The sequence below is a fragment of the Mirounga leonina genome, unplaced genomic scaffold (genome assembly GCF_011800145.1).
Source record: "Mirounga leonina isolate KUSES-001 unplaced genomic scaffold, KU_Mleo_1.0 Mir_115, whole genome shotgun sequence".
Classification (NCBI taxonomy): Eukaryota; Metazoa; Chordata; class Mammalia; order Carnivora; family Phocidae; genus Mirounga; species Mirounga leonina.
In genome coordinates this window covers 80,570,694-80,588,416 of record NW_023270268.1, presented here as the reverse complement: position 1 = coordinate 80,588,416, position 17,723 = coordinate 80,570,694, and the positions used below count along the sequence as shown (strand labels likewise).

At 38.5% G+C, this 17,723-nt stretch overlaps 1 protein-coding gene across 4 annotated transcripts in view; it reads right to left on the bottom strand.

Annotated features, from left to right (window-relative positions):
- Positions 1-17,723, bottom strand: part of CCDC50 (coiled-coil domain containing 50) — a 70,045-nt gene that overhangs the window by 33,564 nt on the left and 18,758 nt on the right. For 3 of the 4 annotated variants that reach the window (XM_034999825.1, XM_034999826.1, XM_034999828.1), the window contains exons 2-4: positions 7,469-7,531; positions 6,521-6,647; positions 1,234-1,324 (exon numbers count right to left, since the gene is read on the bottom strand). In XM_034999825.1, coding sequence (XP_034855716.1) covers positions 1,234-1,324; positions 6,521-6,647; positions 7,469-7,531 — 281 coding nt within the window. Of the gene's footprint in view, positions 1-1,233; positions 1,325-6,520; positions 6,648-7,468; positions 7,532-14,428; positions 14,569-17,723 lie in introns of those variants that run through there. The other variant, XM_034999827.1, reaches the window with a different exon arrangement.

The following is a 17,723-nucleotide window of genomic DNA, read 5'->3' as shown; positions in this document are numbered from 1 at the left end:
GTGGGAGCAGCAATATATCCAGGCTAGTTTACTGATGGCCCTCATCCCACCTATTTAATAGGGTGACCATGTGTGCTGGTACCCAGGACAGGCCCAGTTTATGTAATTATTAATAGCACCCCCTTTAACCCAGAAAAGTATTTGAGTACACATACAATAAATCATATGGTCATTCTATTATTAAAATTATAAATCATTTTCTTCCTAAATATAACCTTAATCTGTGGCCAAGAACAGCAAGGCAGACACAGAATCAATACAAACTGAACAAGAACTGTTTGTAAAAAATGCTAAAAGTCCAACACAAAGGCAAGTAATATTTAACTGCAAATTCAAGTCCTCTTACCAACAAAACGCTATTGCTACTTTTAGTCATTTTCAGCTTTAAAAACAATACAATTTAAAAATACCTACAGAATCAAACAAATGAGTTAGTTCTTTGAGGCAGCACCCACAGGAGAGTGAAGCCACGAACAACGAAGAGTAAGAGCAACGGTGGCTCCTGGCTTCTCACAATGACACCCCCTGACTCTTGTTCAGCCTACACTCCCGTCTGCTCTCTCTTAAGACTGTAGGAATAACCCACAGACATACAGCCTGTATTGGGTTGAAGAGTGTCCCCTAAGAATTCATTTTTACCAAGTACCTCAGAATAGGACCTTATTCAGAAATAGGGTCTTCACAGATGTAATAAGTTAAGAGAAAGTCATACTAGACTAGGGCCGGTCCTCAATCCAATGACTGGTTCCCTTACAAGAAGAGGACGCAAAGATACAAGAAGAAGGCCATGTGACAAGAGAGGCAGAAACGGAAGGGATGCAGTGACACGCCAAGGAATGCCAATGACTATCAGGAGCCACCAGAAGGTAGGGAGAGGCAAAGAAGCATCTTTCCCAGAAGGTAGCAGGGTCCCACCAAAACCCTGATTTTGGATTTCTGGCCTCCAGAACCGTGAGAGAATATATTCCTGCTGTCTTAAGCCATCAAGTTTCTGGTGATTTGTTAAAGCAGTCCTAGGAAACTAATTCACACCTTATGTTGAATTACCGTCATTTTTTAAGATTTCACTTAGGTTATCAAGGGGCAATAAAAGGTGGTCCATGGAAGGCAATACTTGGACTATGCACCCCCAAAGACAAGAGCTGCCCTTCTGGGAACCCTACCCTGAGCCCGTGAATACTGAAAGCAGCCCTTCCTCTGTGCTGGGGAGGAGGGGCGTTATTTAGGTTGTACCTCATCCTTCTTCTCCTGAATGCGTCGTCTCTCTGCCTCAATAGCCAGCTTCTCCTGGATTTCCTGAGCAATTTCACAGTCTTGTTGTTCACTAAAAAACAAAAGTGAAAATAGTATAAATAAGGAATGATTTTTCTATAAATATAACACAATTTACTGGATACTCACTATGAGCCCATAGCACATTTTTTATCTCACTTAATCCTCACAAGAGTAATGCAAAGAGGTTGATATTATCACATCTTACAGATAAAAAATCTGGGGCCCAGAGTAGTGAAACCATTTCTCTAAGATCACAGAGAAAATAAGTGGTAGAACCAGAATCCAATCCCCAGACACTACAATGGAAAGTCCCATGCTTTTTCTACCCTACTGAATCACCTCATCATACTGGGGCCACTCTACAGAGAGGCATGTTTTCTCAAGAATATGCAAAGGAGACATCAACTATGAGATTAATGTCCACAAATATCGAAATATAGATATGGAGTACACAGAAAAAAATTGGGAGAGAGTTCACTAAATGTCACTGTGGTCACTTAGAGGTGCTGGTATGACTTTAAAATGATTTCTATAAATTTTTAAATTAGATGTATTTTTCAGTTTCACTAATACTTAAATTCCTCCCCAGCTTCAGTTCCCAACAGATACCTCTCTGGATGATGCCAGTTTTCTTAATACTCAGGCCCCTAAGAAAATCAAATGTAATACTGTGGCCAGCACAGTTTGTTTTGTTTGGGCATTTATGCATTCAACAAAGATTTAAATAACAGCTGCTGTGGTCCAGCCACTATGCTCAACACTGAGGATACAAACATAAGGAAATCTTCATTCTGCACTCAGAGGCTCACAATACTTTTTGGTGGAAGAAACAAGAGAATGTTTTTGGTGGAAGAAACAGATCCTTAAAACAGCAATTCAAACACAAAATAGGATTTGGATCTCTCAGAGGTGGCTACAAGTGCACATGTCTTTTGGCTTCAGGTTTCAAGAAAAGTCGACGGACAGCCCAAAACTCCCGAATGCAATAGCTCTGGAGACCAACCTTTACATAAAATTGTTAGCTAAGAATGAAGAGCAGAAACATGCATAGAGTTTACTATTTAAAAAGATGATGGAATAAAATTACATTTGTGACTTATGGATGCGGTCTGTTTCCTAAACAAATATATCTTCTCACTGTCCCCCTGCCAAGTGAACTTAAAATATTCAGTAGGGGTGCCTCGGTGGCTCAGTCAGTTAAGTGTCCGACTCTTGATCTCAACTCAGGTCTTGATCTCAGGGTCCTGAGTTCAAGCCCCGCGTTGGGCTCCATGCTGGGTGTGGAGTCTACTTAAAAAAAAAAAAAAAATACTCAGTGAATCTCAGTCTTGGTGGTATACTCCATGTTTAACAAACAACATTTTGTAATTCAAAAGTGCTGTAGGGGCAATAATCCTAACTGCAATTAAGGAATTAAAACCCATATACTCTATTCTGACAAAACTGAAAGGATAAAAATTATTCTCATTATTCTATATGGAAATGGGTCACTTTCAACATGCTTGGAAAGAGGTGTAGGTGGAAGATGTGTGTGTACACGCAGGTGTGTACACATGTGTTATGCACACACAAGACAGAAAGGAAGGAAGAGAAAGTAAGACAGCACAAGTAAGGGGTGGCAAGATCCTCAGAATCAACAGGAAAACCACTGCAGAAGGTGGCTGCAGACTTGATTTCTGGTCCTGTCACTGACAGCCAGAAAGCTGTGCCCTCTCGTGGGCAATTTACCAGCTATAAAAGTATGTGGACTTAACGACTTCATCTTATAGGTCTAATATTTTCGGATTCTTAACCACTCAAACCAAAGAACTGAAAATCTACTCAGAACAATTTTTATTTATACATCGTCTTTTCATTTACTCACTTCTAACAATTAAGAATCATATACAAAATCATGGTCTTAGTTTTCAAAGACTTCTCTACTCGGATCTCCCAAACTCATGTAAAATCTGTACAGGAGTTAGCAACTATTAATTATATGCAGATGATAACAGATGGGAAGAAAGCAGAAGCTCAGCAGAGAAGACAAGTCCAAATCAAATGTTAAAGGTCAAAAGTGACATAGATGTACTTCCTAGTATAAACAACAGTCAAAATATGGAAAGAGCCCAGATGTCCATGGACAGATGAATGGATAAAGAAGATGTGGTATATATATATACAATGGAATATTATGCAGCCATCAAAAGGAATTATATCTTGCCATTTGCAACGACGTGGATGGAACTAGAGGGTATTATGCTAAGCGAAATAAGTCAATCAGAGAAAGACAAGTATCATATGATCTCACTGATATGAGGAATTTGAGAAACAAGACAGAGAATCATAGGGGAAGGGAGGGAAAAATGAAACAAGACGAAACCAGAGAGGGAGACAAACCATAAGAGACTCTGAATCTCAAGAAACAGACTGAGTGTTGCTGGAGTGGTGGGGGGTGGGAGGGATGGGGTGGCTGGGTGATAGACATTGGGGAGGGTATGTGCTATGGTGAGCACTGTGAATTGTGTCAGACTAATGAATCACAGACCTGTACCCCTGAAACAAATAATACATTATATGTTTATAAAAAAAGAAAAAAGAAAGAAAGAAAAGAAAGAAAGGAAGGAAGGAAGGGAGGGAGGGAGGGAGGGAGGGAGGAAGGAAGGAAGGAAGGAAGGGAGGCAAACCATAGGGGACTCTTAACTCTAGGAAACAAACTGAGGGTTGCTGGAGGGGAGGGGGGTGTGGGGATGGGGTAACTTGGGGATGGACATTAAGGAGGGCACTTGATGTAATGAGCCCTGGGTGTTATATGCAATTGATGAATCACTAAATTCTACCCCTGAAATTAATAATACACTATATGTTAACTAAATTGAATTTAAATAATTTTTTAAAAATAATAAAAAAAAACTAAAGAAGTGAGATTTAAGCTGAGCTTAATAACTTCAAATCATACTTCCATGAAGGACCAGGTCCAGTACACTCAGCCAATTATACAGAATTCTGAGGAAGAAAAATCAAGTGAGAAAGGAGTAGTCAACAACTGGCAAACCTGACATTGGACAGGGGCCCCAGGATGCAGACGGAGTGAGACGTTCCAGGTCATTAATATTTACAGCATTTCATTCATCCACTGATGTGCAAACGTCAAAATTACCAGGGTGTGAAAATCAGAAAAACTTCCTTTCTAACTTACTTATTTCAGCTCTAAATACCTCTAAAACCCTGAAGTCCCAAGGAGAAATGTAATACCTGGCTCTCCTCTAATTTAAGACCTATAATCCATCACTGTCGGAATCCTCATTTATATTTAGTGTTTTATCTCGATAATCTCTGAATAATCTCTTTATACGATCATTACCCTAATTTAGGATCTTAAACCTCTGCGCCAGCCTCAGAACTGCCCTTCAGAGTAAAGCATTGTGAATCCTGTAAAGGGCAATAACTGAGAACTCTAGAATATTATTCTAGCTCTGGCTCTGACTTTCCCTCTGGTTATGACCCTGAAGCTCCACACATCTCGAGTCTCTTTCTTTTTTTCTTTTTTTAAAGATTTATTTATTTATTTTAGAGAGAGAGCGAGAGAGCAGGGGGGAAGGGCAGAGGGAGAGAGAGTCCCAAACAGACTCTGCCCTACGCATGGACCCCAACGTGGGGTTCGATCTCATGACCCTGGGATCCGGGCCTGAGCTGAAATCAAGAGTCAGTCGCTTAACCGACTGAGCCACACAAAGGCGCGTCAAATCTCTCTTCTAATTCTATTGCCATTACCCTCAAATCAAGCCTTGCCATCTTTTCATCTGACCACTGCTTAACAGCTGCCCCCACAATCCTTCAATGATCCAGCCCCCAGAGAAGGCCCCAAAATGAAAACCCTAACAGGTTCTCTGCTGTTTATAATATAAAATCTACAAAATCTAAATTCCTAAAAATATAACTTATGTAACTTTTTGGCCCAGCTTTTGTCTACTTTTCTGGCCTCATCCCCTACCATGCCCTTATTCACACCCTGCAGTCCAGCAAGACTAAACTTCGTGTAGCTACCATGAGATTCCAGGTTCTTTTACCTCCTATCTTCCCTTTTACTTCCTCTGACTAGAATCTTTTTCCCCAGCTACGACTACATACTTCTAATTAACCATCAAGGTTCAGATTAATTGTACTGTCTGCATTGGGATGGTTTTTCCAGTCTCTCCCCTCTTCATGGGCATGAAACATATTCTCCAATTCTTCCCTGTGGCTTGTGCAGGTATCTGTAGATTTACAATGCTCAGAGTTTTATTCTGAGGCCCTTAAAGGCAGTGGCTACATTTTATTCCTATCTGAGGTCTCCAGTGCCTTTCATGGTAACAGGCAGAGCAAGAGTCAGTGAGAGTGTTTATTTCCAAAATAAGGAAGCTGAACAAAATGATGACTAAAATTCTCTCTATGAGTAATAAAACAAAGACAAACCGTTCCTCAAAACAGCAAAAATGATAGGTTTTCCTGTTTCTTTGAACATGAACTACAGTAAATTAAGAGTCCCTTCACTTCTTCCTTTACCCTTTCCTCCTCCAAACAATACCTTGTGATAAAATCCACCATCTGAGATTTAGGGATAGGGGCCACTCTCAAGTAATGCAATTTGTGAGCTTTCAAAGCACATTAAAAAAAAAAAAAAGTCATTGTGCTGGAAGAGACTTTAGATGTGATCTTTCCATTTTTCTAACCTATTAAGAGAAGACTGAGAAAGAACTTTTGTTAGTTGCAGAAGTTATAAAAAGAACTGAGGGTGTAATTCAGAGCTTTCCAGAAGATTCTGCCTCTCCCTGAAAAGCAAGAGGTTCAAGGAAAATAAGAGCAGCAAACACCACCAGGAAAGAGGAAAGGAATCCAATACAACTCATAACGTTCTTTGATAGCCAGTATTTCACTGGACTCCCCCAAACAACCTATGAGGCAAAAAGGACAGAGATTATTTTCCAAATGCTATAGGGAAGGAATATAGACTCAGAGAGGTGGACCAAATGCCTCAAAGTCATACAGTTAAAAGTGTTAAGAGTTCATACTAGAATCCACATGTCCCAAAACTTAGAAAGTATTCCATCAGTGAACAAAAATTTTCAAATCAAAGAAAACTATGGGATAGCCACAACAGGATTTATAATCTAATAGTGAAAGGCATGAGAGGGACAGACACAGAGTCTTCTTCCCTGCCCTGGTTGCTGACTCCACAGAGAAAACCAGTCCCAGCATGACTCCCTCCCACACCCCAAATCCTCACAGGTCTTTGTAGCGCTTCTGGAGCTGAGCCTGAGCTTTCAGATCTTCTTCCTGAAGCTGCTTAGCCACCTGGAGATCATGTTGGACCAAACGGTTCCGCTGAATGTTCGATGCCAAATGATGCTCGACTGGAAAGAAAGATTGAAGAGAGGAATGACAATGCTGTGTTTTTTGGGTTTATTAATCCTATGCCTCACAATAACTGAAGAAGAGCTTTTCCATTAAAAAGAGCTTCACATCCACAACTTCACTGTATGCTCTCAATAATGCTATATTAACAGGCAGCAGAGGAATTACTCTTCTTATCTTTCCATTAATAAAAGTGAGGATCAGAAAGGTTAAGTAATTTGCCCTTGGTCACACGGCAAACAGTGATAGTACCAGGTCTTCCACACAAATACTCCAAGGCCAAGGCCAAGGCTCCTCCTGCTCCACAGTTGACACTCTCTTTATAAACTACATTTTTCAAGACTTAATTTTTATATTGACACATGAATGATTCTCAAATTACATATTCACAAATATGTATTTTATATAACATATATAGCTTAGATTTAGCTTCCATAATTACATACATAAATATTAAGAAAAATCCTCAATCTAGATACTGCCAATGCCTGGAAAGATCTGGTTCAGGCCCCTCTTCTAGGGGAAGGAACAGATGCCAGATAGTGTCTCCCTCCTGTAACACTAGGGCAAGAGAAAAGGTTCAAGTCCCTCTTTTCCTCCCATCTACCCAACAGTCTCCTCCTCCCTGGCAGATGCCATACTTCAAAATACCCAGAATTTCGTTCTCCACGCAGGTGACATTTGCCTAGATAAATCCCTCAGGATAGATGGGACAGTGTGGCCTGGTGACGCTGTTCTCTCCTGCCTCACCCTAAGAAACCTGCCTCAAGCTACCACTAAAAAAGAAAACAGAAGGAACATAATGAGGGCCATTACTCACTCTCTTGTTCCTGTAGGCTGTGGGCCAGGGTGTGGTCCTCTAAGACAGCAAAATCTCGGCACACTGCAGAGGATGAAGGAAGAAAAGCAAACAAGAAGACTCATTGGTGATATTTTAATATATGTTAAAAAAAGAATTGTGTTTACTTCAAAAATAAATTCAAGTATTTTAGGATGATCAACTTTATAACATGCAATGCAAAACAGTGACTAGTTAGTATTAAGTCTTCATTCACAAAAATCCACATAGTACCTGCTCAGTGCCAAGCACAGGGTGTCACAAAATAACGGTTAGCTCTGGTCCCTGGCCTAACTATATTAACCATAGAATCAGAACCCAGAGGTACAGAAATTCTAATCCACACCTATTAAGAGAGGGCAAGAACTGCTGCCATAACTCAAGAGACAAGAACGTTCTGCATACTGCAGCTGAGAGAAAACTGAGTTCTCGCATTGTCAGAGGAGTTAAGAGAAATCTAGCCTTTGCCTCAGTCATCTAGGGTTGAGGGGATCCTCTCCCAGAGACTGACATCTAGCCTGGTGTCCCTAAGGAAAAACACCCCTTTATTAGTCCCTTGGGACTAGGAACAGATCTCTACCTCAAGGATAATCACATTCTTTAATGGGTCCACACCCTCAGACATGAGTTAGAACTGGCTCCCTAGGTCTCTCTAAATGTAGAGCTCCCTAAAATGAATCTGTATACCAAAAGAAAATAGGAACCTTAGGGGATACAGAAACCTGCCCCTAATGTTGCCTCGATTTGGAGATCCAGGCAGGAGCACTCATTGGCCTATCTTTTTAGAAGCAAATGGGAAGAGATGGTCTCCAAGGTCCACTCTACCCCAAAACCCCTGTTTCTTAACACAAGCATATACATAAAACAATACTTACGAAGGACTCGTATCATGAAATTTGCTTTTTATTTGTTTGTCTTAAGGACATGTAGTTTAGGTGATACCTTCTTACTCTATTCCAAACATGTAACTCACATTAAAAAAGGAAAATTCCTCAAAGCCATAAACTACTACAATAGGTAGGACTCAGAAAACTGTACCATAGGAATACCAGAGGTTATAGATTTCTTTCTGCAGCTCTGGATTTGCCTATGAGGACATTTAACTAAAATGGAATAAAGAAGCACATCTTTGCCATTCTTAGCACTTACATATGCTGACATTATACATTCATGTAGCCCTGTACCTGAGAAATAATGCAATAAAAAAGTAGGTAGATCTTGGACATTAAGGTTACTCCAAAATGGTTTTACGAATCATTTCTGCCCAAGAACCATTTAAACTATATATGACCTGTTTACCCCTTGTTCCAATGCAACTGTGAAACTAGTAATTCCAGTAGAAAGTCCTATTCTTTAACATCAGATATATTCTCAGCAAATTCTAACAACTGTGTCCCAGATCCTAGTCTGTATTTCAGAGAATGAAAGTGCTTTCAAAAATGAGCTAGTTAACCCTTTCGATTACTCGGTGAGGAAAATGAGGGCCCGAAGGAACCAAGGACTTACTAAGGTTGTATGCAGTTTGTTAGTGAAAAGGCGAGAAGTCAGTGCCTGAGCCCGAAAGAGCTCTTTCCTTTCCTGACACCGTGAAAGCTCTCCCGGACTTCAGGCAGACCAGGAGGCTGGGAAAGACCAGAGGAGACATCCAATACTGACCAAATGCTTAGCTAATTAATAGTAATTGATTAAATGGCTAAGACATGTAGGATTTAGTTCCCAGAAAACAAATATTCAGAATCAATTAACCAAAATGGATGTAATCAAATCTTGTGCAAAAGAATGCTATTTTAATATGCTGCCTTATTATCTGAAGTGCTTTTATTGTACTATGAAAGTTTATGTCTGTATACTAAAGTCAGTATTAGTTTTAGATTAAGATTAGATTGATTCTTGAGATTAATATTTTCCAATTCATGGATGGCAACCTATTATTAGGTCATAAAATCAATTTACTAAGACTAGAACAAGCATTTACAAATGAATAGGCCAGAGAATAGAGTATAACATACACAGTGGAGGAAACGATAGTATGGAGAAACTTTTTCAGTTTTACACACATACACACACATGTACACACACACACAGGTATATATACATATATATGATGTGTATTAGGCCACAATATAAAACATAAATCATCCTGTAGGTTACAGTCAAAAAAACTTAAAAGCCACTTCAATTTATGTTATCAGGGCAGAAAGTTATGTCAAACAATATATTTTATATATTTTTAATGTCATGCTGAATAAAATTAAAAACCTATAAAATTATTGCAGTTTTCCATGTGGATAACCATGTGAAGAACTGCAATATTTAATATCTTTTTCTTTTAGTCAGTGCAACATTAAAAACACAATGTTTATGGCTATAAACACCTGTAATAAAAATATGTTTTTAATATACAACACTGAAACAAACTGAATTTAGAATTGTGTTCACCTACAGAGAGAGACAAAGGGCAGGAGTGTCTCTGCTGTATCAGATCAAGTTCTATTGCTTTACGAACAAAATAGAGAAGACTAAAGCAATTAAGGCAAATAGTAACATCTATTAAATTTGACCAATAGGTTTGTGGGTTTCTGTATTTCTTTTGCTTTTTGTAATATTTTATATATTACATTTTAAATTCTGTAATTAAATACAAACTTTTTAAAAATCGACATCTTTAATTCCATCAACAGCATATATTGCTAAATCATAAACATGGAGACACATTAACATATCATAACAGGTGCAAGGAGTTTATGAATTACTGGCTATGGTAACAATGACTCTTCTCAATGATTTCTTAATATTTAAACAAGAACAAATTATATTCAATTATTGTGATTTGATCCTAAATCTTCTTAGAGCATATATGGGTTAGGGCTTGAGTTAGAAGAGAATCTAGAAGATCTTCAATGATTACAAGGAAGTGCACACACTCATACATAGAGTTGTACTGTCAATACACTGACTTAGCACTTCAGTTTACTAAGAACTTCCAAATATATAATCTCATTTATACCAAGTATTATGTGTTTAATACAGTTTCTTCTGCATCCACTTTAGTTCCCTTCAAGATGTGCCTCTGTATTCTTCACAGCATGACTCTACTACAAGCTGGAAAACAATCACACACCCAGCCAGCTTTGTAAATCAGTAACCAGACGGGCAATTATAGAAAAATGTCATAGCCAGGCCAAGTTCAGAGCCTAGGTCTTTGCTCCTTCCCTAATCTACTTCCAAGTAAACAGTATAAACCTTACTGAGGGTAAACAGAATAAATTCACCATACCTGACCTTTCCCTGCAGGCAAATTTAAGATGTACCCCTGGAAGGGCACCTGGGTGGCTCAGTGGTTAAGCGACTGCCTTCAGTCAGGTCATGATCCCGGGGTCCTGGGATCGAGCCCCGCATTGGGCTCCCTGCTCGGCGGGAAGCCTGCTTCTCCCTCTGACCCTCCCCCTGCTTGTGTTCCCTCTCTCGCGGTCTCTCTCTCTGTCAAATAAATAAATGAAATCTTTAAAAAAAAAAAAAAAAAGATGTACCCCTGGACCCTGAACTCTTATCCTCCCCCTTCTCAAACTTTCTCCCTCCTATGTTCACTTTCACTCACCCAAATTCCAGGCTGATCTTGCCATTAAGGCAATGCCATCACTCCCCTCATTCCTATTCAGACTTCCCTCTAACCCCAAGTATTTTCCCCACAATTAGGGCATGGTAGCTAAGTCTCCTTTGAAAACTGATAACCATGCAACTCTGCCTCCTTGCTTTTTAAGAGGATCAACAGAAAGTAACATATTTATCCTTCAATTCAAATACACAGCTGCCTCCACAACCAGTTGCAAACTCTTCAGGGCAGGGACCTTGTGGGACTACTCTCTGCACCTTCCACACAATCAACACTGGATGTAGCATGTAGTAACACTTCAAGAGATATTAATAGGAAAAACAATGAAGAAACACTGGTCAACAAAGTTAAAAAACAGTAAAAATGCCAGAGACAAAAGAAGAACACAATTTTGTGAATAGAATTAAGCTTGTTGTTATGACAGCATCACCGAGACTTGTAAAATTTTCAAATATCATTTAAATAAAAACTAGAAACCTTCCCATTCCCATTAAATGAAAGAGAGTTTTAGTGATTTTTTTAATCCAGATATATACACATAAGTATACAATGAATTAGTTTACATTAACCCAAGCAAATCTCAGAAATAAGTGGGATTTTTATACACACAACCCCCCCCATCCATTTTCCTTGAAGAGAGAGATTTTCATTCATTTATGAATCTCCCTAAATAAAAGACATAGCATGTATCTAGTAAAACATTCATTCGACAAACACTTGCTGAGCTCTCTTTTAGGATAAATAAATCATCTCCAAGCCATCAAGAAGGTAGAGATGACAGAAAAGTATATAAACATAATATAATTTAATAAATGTTATAAAGACCTACAGAATATTCTTTGAAGGCATAAATAATGGAGGAGTTATGCTTGTTATGAACTGGAGGTAAGTATAAGGAATGGGAGTGACTCAGACAGAGGTATCAAGAAACCTTAAAGTAACTAGCATACAAAACAAATTTCAAAGGAAGGTTAAAATTCTTATAAGGGCAAAAGGGGTAGGCATTCTCAGTGGAGAGACCAATTAACTCTTACAAACCACAAAAACAGTGAAGAAGTCATTCCCCTTCTGTCCTTTTACCCACATCCCAAAACTTTCTGAAAATACAATTCTAATGAGTCAATCTTTACAAGCTTCCACCCACATACAAATGCCTGGATTAATAATACATTCACTAGAAACTATTTCTTTCAACTGTGTCTGTATTGCCTTTTATGTTCTGGTATAACTTGTGAATTATTCTATTTTTGCATAAATGCTGTTAGCAGCAGATGGAATACATACTCATTACACTGAGAGCAGGGATGATACTTGCTTTCCTTTGTTCTGTACACATGAAAACTGCCTCTATGAATGAGGATGATATCCCAGAAACACATTTTGTCTTGAAAAGTTTGGTAATGACAGGCTGCCACAGTTGATGCTGATGGAGCACTCTGTTGATGACAATGTACTTTCATATTTATTCCTCCTAACCACCTGAAGGTAAAGGCTTTATCAATATTCTCATTTTATTTATGAGGAAACGAAGGCTCAGAGAAATAAAGTAACTTGACCAAGATAGCCCAACAAATAAACAAATGAATTGGAAACCAAACCAAGTTCTTCTGACCCCAAATATTTCTGCTCAAAGAACTCCTGGAAGAAGTAATGAGTCTATAATTCATTATGTCAGAAAAGAGTAATAGTAAATAAGACAAATCTGCATTCAGTTCTCTGAAATAGCGGATACAAAAGAATTTAGGTAAGGCTGGTACATGCGCTCAGAAGGTGGATTCTAGGTCCCAAAATAGAGCAATAAAAATGGGACCTCAGAGAGTCTCCTAAAAAAAATGGGACCTCACTTATTTTGTCTATCTCCCAAGAATAAGTCTCGAGGAATCAGTCTGTGTTCACTTCTGAAAAACAAGGGCAATAAAAAAGTTCTTTTCATTTGCAGTGTTTCATGGGTGATCTACAAGAAAATCCCTCAGCTGTGAGTATGGTGGGAAATTCTGAGGAAAATCTCCCTTTGGGATCTAACCATCTCCCCCCACGTCCCCCACTCTCCACCCAACATCAATGAGCTTCCCTCCCTTTGCAAAAACAGTATTAATGAATTTCAGACTACTGTGTCCAAGAGATGCTGAAGACAATTTGAATGAAGAAATAACATATGTAAATCCTTATGCCTTTGTTTGTTGCCCTACAAAAGAACACCCTAATGACAAGTCCCCAACGAAGGGACTAAGAGTATACCAATATCACCAACACTGATACCAACACCAAAACGGACCCCTACCCCCAGTACCACCACCATCAGCCCGGGAGCTTCTTAGGGATGCCCAGCTGCAGACTGTGGACACTCTCTTAACCATCTGCCCCAATAATGAGTCCCAAAATAGCAGACATAGCTTTGAGTCACTGACCACTCTGACAATTGAAACTTCCCTTTCAGGCAGAAGGTTGAAACAATGAGAATAAGATCTCAGTGATGTTTGAGCAATTAATTTACTAGCGAATAAAGGGTAACTGAAACCTTTGATCCTTCTGACTTTTAGTGTCCTAGATGTCCATCCTGTTGAAATTAACAAAATCCAAGTACGGTATGACAGAAGGAGGAGAGTGGCACCTAATTTTGGCTGATGAAAAATTGGTAAACGACATTGTGTTCTGTCCTCATTTATTTTGTTCCTAGTCAAAGTAGCCAATGGCAGGACTACTTTTCTGATCAAGTCTCCAAATCCCCTGTTCTATCCCATATAGTATGGTTATTCCTTCTGTCTAGAAGATAGAGGATCCTTCTGAGAAGAGACCCATGATAGAATTAAGTCAGATCCACTTTTCTGTAATAGTTATCCTTAGTATAACTGCCCCCCTTACTAAACTACCTGCAAAGTGCACATAGATTTCCGTAATTCCTTTATGAAAGACAGACTTTCATCCACATTTTGTACAAATGATTGAGTCAAGTACTATTAACCAATGTTTCAACTGTTTGGGGATTTTTATGGTTATTGGTTTTGGTTTATGTTTTGGTTGGTTGGTGTGGGTGTAGAACACAGAGAACAGGAGAGTCTTGAAAGTCTGAAGGAAGCTTAGTCACCATAATACAGATTGTGTGAGTGTCTGCCTGAGGCACCTCTCCACTGTCTAAAAAATTCATAATCAACTTTCAAAACCCTCATTCAAATGTCATTTCTCTATTAATCCAATCATATAGAATAAAACCCAAACCATCACAACTGACTCTCACACACCCAGCAGATTCACCTATGCTTTTTTTTCCCCTGGTGATTTCACAGCATATAGTAAATACAGTACTATAACACTAATCATATTATAATTACCTTTACCTATCTGTTTCCCCAGCATACATTCAAGATCCTGCAAGGCAGGAAAAATATTATGGGTCATTTTCTCTCCAACATTTATCACAATGCCTGAGATAATGATTTTCAAATAAATACTTGTGGAAAGGAGGGCTCCTAAGAAAAAAGATGACTAATAAAAATAATGATGTACAATTAAATACTGCATTTTTTGCAGATATGAGCCATCATCACCTTCCAGCTCACCTGAAAAAAGGCTGAGGAGCTGCATGTCTACCCACATTACTTAAAATGACAGTAAAGGCGGGGGGGGCGGTGCATGGGTGGCTCAGTTAAGTGTGCGACTCTTAATTTTGGCTCAGGTCATGATCGCAGGGGTCATGAAATCAAGCCCGTGTCAGGCTCCCTGCTCAGCGGGGAGTCTGCTTCTCCCCTCTGCCCTTTTTCTTGCTCACTCTCTCTCTAAAATAAATAAATAAATCTTAAAAATAAAATAACAGTAAAGGGTTTCTGCTTCCGTCACCCAAATTACAGATATATGTATTATAATGGATAGAAGCTGATAGAATCCTAGAATATCTAGAAAGGTAGTACACTCAGACAGATGGTCAATTGTTGGTCCCTTTAGATCGCAATTAAACGCATAATTCAATTAATGAAGAAGAAATGATGGCTCTGAGAGTTGGAATAACAATGCCAAGATCACACAAATAAGTGTTATTTCTAAGATTAGACCCCCAGACTATGAAAAATGTATCTATACAGCAGGATATGTGTTAAGCTAAATAACCCAACAGGATACATAGGATGTACATGGCATTTTGAAGCATAGAATGCAATCTGTACTAAGGTGCTGATAGGAATTTTCAGAATCTTGGAGCTAGCATCCTGAATCACTTGAGAAAAAGTTCCTCATGTCTTCAGAAATACTCTACAGTAGCAGGCTGCCAAATAGTCCTGAAAATTAGAAAGTGTTAGTAAATTAAGGTAAATGAAAACAGGTCAAGGTTGGAAGAAGCAAAAAAAAAAAAAAAAAAAAAAAGGGCAGGGGATCTTTGTAACAGGAAAACATCTTCCAGGTGAATTATCCTGCCACAAATATTAAAGATAGAAAGCTACCCTTTTCATAAAAACCTCTACAAGGACCAGAATAGTGTAACTCAGGATCTTCTGCAAAGTTTACCAAATATCTGGTCTGCTAAAGCCACTGCTTTGGTGACGGCACCAAACTGTTTTAGAGTATCAAGAATCTTAATCTCATGTGAATATCTCTAAGAATAATAAAGGCCCTGGATGATAGGCCAGGTTCCCTAGTTTGTTCAAATATTTCCAAACTTCAAACATTGTTCATAAAAATGTGCTGATTCATCACTTTATAGAAACTGATTATCAGAAAGAGCTTTAGCAGTTGTCAAGTCTAGCCTTATCCTGTCCAAATAACCATCCTCTTAAATATTTCAGCCCCAGGAAGCCCATTTCCTTTCAACGCAGTCCCCCTGGAAATAACTCTAAGTAAAAGGGTCTTTAGAAAGGTAAAACTTGCCAATCTATAGAGATTATCCACTGATCCTATTTCCAGCTTTGGGTAGAGGAGGGTGTTTTGTATAAACAATGGCACTCTGAAATCTGTTGTTTTATATACTCTATAGATAGATGACTATCCATGTGGCTTATCATATGAACTAGGCACAAGTAAAGGTACTCTGCTTTATATGGGCTGATCTTGGGAGACTTTCTGACTACAGATGACATAACTGACTTTTCAACTTCATAAAATATTAGGAAGGATAAACACTAAAATCCTAACACTGATCATATACTATAGAATTACAATGTCACTCATTTTCCTTTTTAAGCATTTCTATATTCTCCAATTTATCTACCATGAAGGGTAGTCTTATTATTTATAATCCTTTTAATAATATTTTATAATAAAATATATGTTTTTAATCTAATTTTCACATCTAAACAATGAAACAACAAATATTTACTAGGAAAAATGAGTTGCACTAGCAATGTTTTCTTCATTCAGTTTAATTATACTGTTTCCTTAAGGTAACAGAATCAAAGGTTTATTTTTGTTATTGTTAAGGAAAAAAGTATGTTAGCAAATATAAAGTCTACATAAGGCCCCCAATTTGTATCTGATCTTCCTGAGAACCAAAGCAAGCAGGGAAATATGAAAGTTGCTCAGTTTTCATTATCTAAAAAACAAAGAACACCAGTTCTTCACTGAATAGAAATGTTTTGGGATGTCTGGGTGGCTCAGTCGGTTAAGTGTCTGCCTTCAGCTCTGGGCATGATCCCAGGGTCCCAGGATTGAGTCCGGCATCAGGCTCCCTGCTCCACGGGGAGCCTGCTTCTCTCTCTGCCTGCCACTCTCCCTACTTGTGCTCTCTCCCTCTCTGACAAATAAATAAAATCTTAAAAAAAAAAAAATGTTTTACTAGCAGCAAACAAGAAACTAAATTGTTATAATGCTAGAACTTAAATAGGAAGCACTAAATTATATAATGGACATCATCAATAGTTGAAGCATGAGTTTTAAACGTGTGCCTAGCCACACACACACACACCCCTTCAACAAAAGCACAAGACTAAGCACAATAAAAAGACATTTTAAAAAGCAAAACAATTGATTTAATCCCAACATTTCACTCTGATGCAATTTATTAAAATCGGTTCCTGAGTTATTTTTTTTTTTCTAATCCCCCAAATTCCAAGTTAAATGAAAACCCCAGTAACCCAAACCACTTGTTTGGCAAGTGGATATATTATAGTTAACCGCAGACACACTAGATTGCAGGCAAGTGGGTTTTGAAAATGCTGAGATAATGTAAGTCCTCAAATCAGAAGTACTACTTTAATATCACAAACCATCTACATCATTATCAGAGACCACAGAGTAACTGGGTAACTTACTGGAAAAGTGAAAATGCCTGAGTCAGAAATTTCCATCTGACAGAGCAAAAGATTGAGGGTGAGAGGAAAAGTGAGAAAGCGGGGGGGAGGGAAGGTAGCAGGGTAGAAACAGAGCAGTATTTACCCATCCTGGTAGAACTGTCAGGTAAGACTTCCCATAAGGAAATACCTGACTCAAGTTATCATAAAGGATAAAAAAAATACCCACAAACACAAACAACCTCACAAGCTTCCTGTGTTTGCAGGCATCAACTTTATGGATCAGTACTCTGAAGCCAAACTTTTTTGTGTTGGCAGTAACAAAAAAAAAGCTACTCAAGAAAAGTTACAACTCAGACCTTGTCTATTTTCAGAAAAAGCAGATCTAGATACTAACGCAAATCACTGAAAC